Raw genomic sequence first — 7,624 nt, forward strand, 5'->3', positions numbered from 1 at the left:
GCAACAATATAAAGGAAAAGTCTCTGAGAGCGCAAAAGGCAATGGACTCCACATGCAGGGAAGGGCTAGCTGGTCCTAGGAGTAAAATGCATACACAGTAATAGGAAAGAGAAAGCAGCACGTGGACAGAGCTGCAGGTAGGGGAAGTTTATAATGAGAATTCACAATATCTCCCCACTGATTCTTATTTCACAGGGAGTGGAAACCAACTCCTGTTTAAAAGTGAGAGCAACTTAAAAATTACTCACATGCTTCACCATTGAGATATCCAAGTAGATCTTTTCGGTCAGGTCTTCTAACCACTGGAATATTTTCGGTCTAAAGCCAAAATTTTAAAATAGATATCAAATCGATAACAATTATAAGAAACTTTAGTAAAGTTAAACACTTTTAACATCTGAATTTTATTCCAACTTATCTTGGCAACATATATTAGAATCATATTTCTAGAAAATAACCAGGCTGAACAAATCTAATAAAATCTTGAAAATTTTTAGGCATATTAATTTTTGGTAACTTTATTCTCAGTTCCAGTAACATATTCAAAATTCCAGTAACATATACAAAAGATAACCATTAGAAATAAAACAATAATCCTAACCCTCTTCAAAATACCAATTATATTCTTATTTTTCCTTTGGATAAGTATTTATTAATTCTACTCATGATGTTTTGGATTTAGACCCATAGACTGCTCATTTTATTTAAGGTTTCCAAAGTGCTTTTGTTTCTCACACCCTAACCACACCTCCTCAAAATATGGTACTTGAACTCTTTCAAATAAACTAAATTAGCCACTAAAACTAAATTTTCATAATTAACAATAAGTACATGTCCCAAGAATATACACTGGGGAAAAGACAGGCTTTTCAATAAATGGTGCTTGGAAAACTGGACTATTACAGGAATAAGAATCAAACTGGGCCACTTTCTTATAACATATACAAAAATAAACTCAAAATGGATTAAATACAACAATGAAATTCCGGGAGAAAACACAGGCAGTGTGTTTTTTGACACGAATCTTAGCAGTATTTTTCTGGATCTGCCTCCTCAGGCAAGGGCAACAAAATAAAAAAAGAAACAAATGGACTACATCAAACTAAAAAGCTTTTGCACCATGAAGGAAACCATCAACAAAATGAAAAGGCAACCTACTGAATGGGAGAAGACATTTGCAAACAATATATTCAATAAGGGATTAGCCTCCAAAATAGAGTAACTCACACAACTCAATATCAAAAAACTATCAATCCAATTATGAAGTCAGTCATGGGAATGTAATGTATAGCATGAGGAATATAGTCAATAATACTGTTAAGATGTTGTATGATGACAGACGGTTACTAGTTAGACTTACTGTGGTGATCAAGTCACAATGTATGTAACTGTAGAGTCACTATGTTGTACACCTGAAACTACTATTAATGCTGACTATACTTCAATAAAGAAAAAAAGAAAATGACTAAAGAACATTTATGTGTGGTTTAGGCATGGGAAAAAATTTAGGAGACTATACAGTAAAATGTTAATGACATCTGTTTACTTTCTACATTACATATCTCTTTTCTTACCATTGAGTGTGTATAAATTTTGTAAGCAGGAGAAAGAGTAAAAAATTAAATCTGGAAAATGTGTCTACTGTGCTAAGTGAGTAGTTTTCCTTTATTCTCTTATATTAGCAATTTGTAAAGAGGTGAGCAAAACAAATAAAACGGTATACTTTAGGCACCAAGTCATCCTTGGACAATAAAATCAATGAATTGTGTTATTACCACAGTTTTCCCCACAGTTTTCATAATGTAAGCAAACAATAGCAGAGTACAGAGAAAAGCTGGTTACAGGATTATACAGTTATAAACTCTCTGTTACTTTATATGAGAAACAACAAATAAGCACCCTTAATATTTTGGCTAATTACCTTATACTGAATACTGACCATATTTAACTGCACCAAATATTCTGCACATACACCTTGATGACACGAGATAAACAATATTTAATCACTTGAAATTAATTTATCTTTTAAAAGTTAGGTTAAATTTTAATTTCTGCTTAGGAGTATGAACAAGTAAGAGCACCCAGGTTTTTGGGGGCTTGTTTTTAAAAACTAGTCTACATGGACTACCACTAACAGTTAAAAGATTTGAATTAATTTTCTTTAAATTACTGTATCTAAGTTTGATAATATACTTGATCATTTAGTCTCTAATGAATTATGTATTACGTTATCACCAACAGAAAACAGGAGCTATGAGTCAGAAAAAGTTGTTTCAGAAGGTCTGCTCAAAAGAGCAACAAAGGAGTTAAAAATTTTGTAGAACCCTAGACTTTCCAAATTCTACCCTTTCAATCTAGCAAATATTCAAGAGAAATGATAGTTAAACCTTATGTGACCAAAGGTCCTAAGGACCACAGTAACAATTATGGCATCAGTTACCTGCTATAGTCATTCCCCAGAGACATACTGTAAACCTAAACAAAGAGTGTGGACTATCTTTATTACCTCAAAATGAATGGACCTATTCAACAAAACATTCTAATCAGTGCCTGATTTCATTTTTAAAGATCTGAGTTAACAGAGCTTTATAGAGCTGCTGCTCTTTATAGATGCTGCTATTTTATACCACAATTTTCCAAGTCACAAATAGTTTCACCCCACATATTGCATTTTTCAATACACACTTGACACTAAATATATATTTCTTGTTCAGAGAAGCAGTGTTCAAGCACTCTAAGGCAGAAAGCAGGCACCTTTCAAGCATCTGAAAACAAATAAATTTATCAATAATGAAGAAAGTTTGTTGATTAAAAATTCATTTTAAAAAGATGTCTACTGGGACTTCCCAGCAGTCCAGTGGAAAGGACTCTACACTTCCACTACAAGGGGGGTATGGGTCTAATCCCTGGTCAGGAAACTAGAATCCCTGAAAAAAGGGAAAAAAAAAAGGGGGGGAAGGGAAAAAAGCTGTCTACTAAATCTGACTCTTTTTGATGCCAAAAAATCTTTTTTTCTTTGAGATTAAACTAGAGCTCCAAAATCACTGCAGATGGTGACTGCAACCATGAAATAAAAAGATGCTTGCTTCTTGGAAGAAAAGCTATGACCAACCTAGACAGCATATTAAAAAGCAGAGACATTACTCTGCCAACAAAGGTCTGTCTAGTCAAAGCTATGGTTTTTCTCCAGTAGTCATGTATGGATGTGAGAGTTGGACTATAAAGAAAGCTGAGTGCCAAAGAATTGATGCTTTTGCACTGTAGTGCTGGAGAAGACTCTTGAGAGTCCCTCGGACTACAAGGAAATCCAACCAGTCCATCCTAAAGGAGTTCAGTCCTGAATATTCATTGGAAGGACTGATGCTGAAGCTCCAATACTTTGGCCACCTGATGTGAAGACCTGACTCATTGGAAAAGACCCTGATGCTGGGCAAAACAGAAGGTAGGAGGAGAAGGGGATGACAGAGGATGAGATGGTTGGATGGCATCAACAATCAGATGGACATGAGTTTGAGTAGGCTCCAGGAGTTGGTGATGGACAGGGAAGCCTGACGTGCTGCAGTCCACAGGATCGCAAAGAGTTGGACATGACTGAGCAACTGAACTGAACTGAAACTAGAGTTCTGAATATCAAGGTCTTCCCACAGGCTTACACAATTTTTAAAACATCCCTAAAAAACAGCTCTGAAACTCCTACTACTATAAACATTACCCACAACTCACAAGTTACAAAAAAAAAAACACAAATTTTTAAAAATCCACATAAATTGATCTAACTTTGACCCTTCAGGAGACTTTCTTACAGATAAACCTTTCATTCTTTTGATCTGAAACTCATGAGGGAAGTTATCACCAAATAGGATCAACTATCAAATTCAAACAAGTCTCTAAATGAATTCTACTTACAGCTGCACGTCGGACATAGACAGGATGAGATAGGTGCACATTATTAAGTAGAAATAAGATCGAATCCAATGTGTAGTACTCTCTAGGTTGGCCTTCCTTCCCAGTCCTGAAATGATTAAGACAAGATTTTTACTCACAATTCTAATACAACTCCTTGAGCTTAATCATATAGCATTATCTACACACACGGTGCTATCCAAAGAAAAATATTCTTAAGAGTATGAAATCTAATAGGTGAAAATGTCATTTGGGCAAAAGGAACACAAATGCAAACAATGACAAAAAGCAAGAGGTAAGGAAAGTACTATTCAAACTTTATTACTACAGACTTCTTAGAATTTGGTCCAAATTAGCTTCTGGGCTTTGTTAATAGAGAAACCTAATCAGTTAGGAAGGATCCATAAAAGAAACAAACTGATTAAAAGAAGCATACTAGTCACTTAGGCTAAACTTACAAGAAACTTATCATGTCTTCTAAGTAAGATTCTGCTGAGAAAACACCCTTACCAACATTCTTTAACACTACAATTAACTTCAGAGATATGATTCTTATGACTTCTCTCAAATTAAACTAGTCATGTAAAACCAAAACTAATTCTACCTGTGATAAAACAGTCATCCAGGAGTGCAAGCCCTTTCATGCAAATACATACTACTACTTGCTCAACAAATGTTAGTGTCCAATCCCACTGTCCTATTACATTCTCCCCAATCTAGAAATATCAACATATTGTTTAAATTCATCTGAATATGGCCCAATATAATCAGTCCCAAACTTATTTTTCTAGGCTGTATTTCCACTTTTTCTCTAAATCAATATACTTCAAACCACATATCACTTATCAATCACTGTACTATGAAGTAGATAATACATGAGTAACAAGTTGTATCTCTTCGTGATATCGTGATATAGTAAAAAAAAAAAAAAACAATGCACTGCATTCAGTAAGGGTAAATATTAATGTCATGCATATGTGTGCATTTCCCTAAACACAGAGAATAGCACTCAATGAAAATACATGTATTGGTGTGATTCACTGCTGCAAAAGTTTGAAATCTACTGTTGTAAGCACTCTTTTCGTACTACTGGCTTCACTCAGCTATCAAAACATTTCCTTTCCAGCTCTCAGGTCTTTAAGCATGCCGTTCCCTCAGCTGGAAAGACCTGGCCCACTACTTCGGCCTCAGAATTCCTATCCATTCCTTAACATTTGCTCATTCATTTATTCAAGAAAAACCTAGCATGTCCACAGGCCAAACACACTTCTATGAAAACTTTCCAAGTTAGAAGTGATTGCTCTCTTTAGGAACTGGAATTCGATTCTTATCAAGTTATGTGTCATCTCTTCCACTCTGACTTGAGATAACCTCCTTTGAGGCACCGACCTAGGTTTTCAAAATATTTTCCAGTTCTCGGACTGAACAGCCTTACACTGTGAATACTCAACCATTTTTTAAAGAAAAACCAATCAGTTAAAAATCCAATCAGCGCTGAGCTCCTACACAATGTGTGGGGCAGAGGACTCCTAACCTCTTCCAGCTTGTTACTCCCCAAATCAAATAGACTTTTCGTCACATAAGCTGTTAATTTGTTTTTAAAATGTAAATCTGCCTGTGCAAGTTCCTTTTGAAAGGAAAAAAAAAACCACAGAAAACTCAGAATGATTTTACCCATCTGCACAAAGCTAATTAAACCATAAGCAGCCCAAGATGCCAAAAAAATTAAATAAATAAAACCCAAGGAACTAAACTTCCCCTAGCTTTTCATCAACTCTTCCTAAAGCCCACTGCTCCCATTCAATCAAGCAAAATAAGTATGGAAGTTTTCGTCTAGGGCTCTAGCTATCCAAATGAAACGCCACTGAGAGAGGAAGGGTTTACTCAAAAAGCCCCTCATGATGATCAGACCTATTTTTCTTTTGAAATACACATGCATATATCTATTCTTTTTCAGATACTTTTCCCATGTAGGTTACAGACCTCCCTTCGGGTGTCTTCCTTAAGGACTTAAACTCGGGCAACCCTCACTGGGATCAACATTCCCAGGCACACACTCTTCACACACATTTCCCACACAATCGCACACTCTATTCGTTCCCCACTTAGAATAGCAAAGTTGACTTCATTTCAGCAGGAACTTTCTCCCTGAGGGAGACTCCTGCCTTCACCTCCAACAGATTCCGACGACTTGTCCCAGGTCGCCGAAATCTTTCCCGTCCTAACCTGACGGAGTGGGTTCCCTTCTCTCTCTGCTTGAGGGAATCGCGAAAGGAGACGGAACCGACCAGGAGCTGCAAAGGGCCAGCAGAGACCATCGCAGAAGAGCCTCCGAGAGAGATTTAAAAAACAACAACAACAACTAAAGGACAAAAAGAGCCGCCCGAGGACCCGGCGGGGCGCTCCTTTATATGCACCTATGCACCCGGCCGGCTCTCCACACACAGAGGCAGAGACCTCCACACGGAGGCAGAAACCTCCACACGGAGCCGCGGAGGAGGGACCCCTCCGAACGCCGCTCCTCCCGCGCCCTCCTCACAGACGAGCTGCAACTTCTGCTCCCGGGAAAACTTTTCCCCGGAGCACCCCTTTTCCTCCACCCGCAAGGGGAGCGGGGGGCAGGGGTTCGGGGAGAGAGAGGGGGACCCGGGGGCGCCCAGCCCTGCCCCCCGCCGCAACAGACTCACCCCCAAACCACATAGTTGGTCTTCACGTTCTTGGGCCAGGAGAACTCGCCGAAGATCACTTCGTCCCCTTTCACCACAATCTCCTTCTTCTGGATGTTGTACTGTCGCAGGACGCTGAGCACGTCCGCCATCTTCGCCCCCCTCGCCGCCGCCGGCCCCGGGCCCCGCCGCCGCCGCCGCGCCCGCCGCCCCTTTCGCCTGTCGCCTCAGCCCCCCCACCCCCCGCCCCTCTGCCTCGGCCGCCGCCGCCGCCGCCGCCGCCGCCGCCGCCGCGAGCCAACTGCAGTCGCACTGGCAGCCGTCCGCGCCTACGACAGCAGCGGGGGAAGGAGCCACCCAGGCCGCCGAGGACCCCGCGCTAGGAGGCAAGGCCCCGCCGCGGGCTGCCCGCGGAGAACGCCTGACCGCGCGCGCCGCCGCCGCCGCCGCCCGCCGCCAGGGGGCGCCGCGCCCGCCCGGGAAACGCCCCGCCCAGACTCCCACTTGGCGCGCGGGGCCGACTCCCGGCCCGCAACTCATAGGGCGCGGGGACGCAGCGCCCACGTACGGCGCACGTACGGGGGAGCCTTGCCCGGCGCACGCGCGGGAGCACGGACCTCATCCTTCTTTCCCCCGCCCCCGACTCGCCCCACCACGCGCAGCGCGCACGCGGCAGGCGACAGGTGCGCGCGCACCTGCGCGGGGAATCTGGGACGTCAGTTCCCAGAGCGCGCAATGGGTGCTCCTCGACGGGCCCGCAGTGTTGGCCGCTGGCCAGTGCAGTGTGGTCTCTCCTTTAACCAGGCTGCAGCCTGGTGAGAGGTTTGCAGAGCCAAGGTTGCCGTCCCGACGAGGTTGGACCCACGTAACAAATGGCCTCTTGATAAACCCCTGTAGAAGGGAAAGGTGTTTGGGGAAAGGTGTTGCTTTGGGGGTTATTTTTTATTTTGTGTTTTTAGTGGACTCGCCTAGTGAAAAAGGCCAAAGATCAATGCCGGGGTGCTGGTGTTTGTTAGCTGCCTTTTTGACCTCAGTCAAGTTACACACCTTCTCAC

The 7,624-nt window shown here is 41.9% G+C and overlaps 1 protein-coding gene across 1 annotated transcript in view; it reads right to left on the reverse strand.

The window, feature by feature from the left end:
- The window catches only part of CDC73 (cell division cycle 73), an 87,781-nt gene extending 81,060 nt beyond the window's left edge, over positions 1 to 6,721 (reverse strand). The window contains exons 1-3 of the mRNA XM_068985869.1: positions 6,591 to 6,721; positions 3,907 to 4,012; positions 249 to 318 (exon numbers count right to left, since the gene is read on the reverse strand). Coding sequence (XP_068841970.1) covers positions 249 to 318; positions 3,907 to 4,012; positions 6,591 to 6,721 — 307 coding nt within the window. The remainder of the gene's footprint in view (positions 1 to 248; positions 319 to 3,906; positions 4,013 to 6,590) is intronic.
- Between the last annotated feature and the right edge of the window lie 903 nt (positions 6,722 to 7,624).

The sequence above is a fragment of the Capricornis sumatraensis genome, chromosome 14 (assembly GCF_032405125.1).
Source record: "Capricornis sumatraensis isolate serow.1 chromosome 14, serow.2, whole genome shotgun sequence".
Lineage (NCBI taxonomy): Eukaryota > Metazoa > Chordata > Mammalia > Artiodactyla > Bovidae > Capricornis > Capricornis sumatraensis.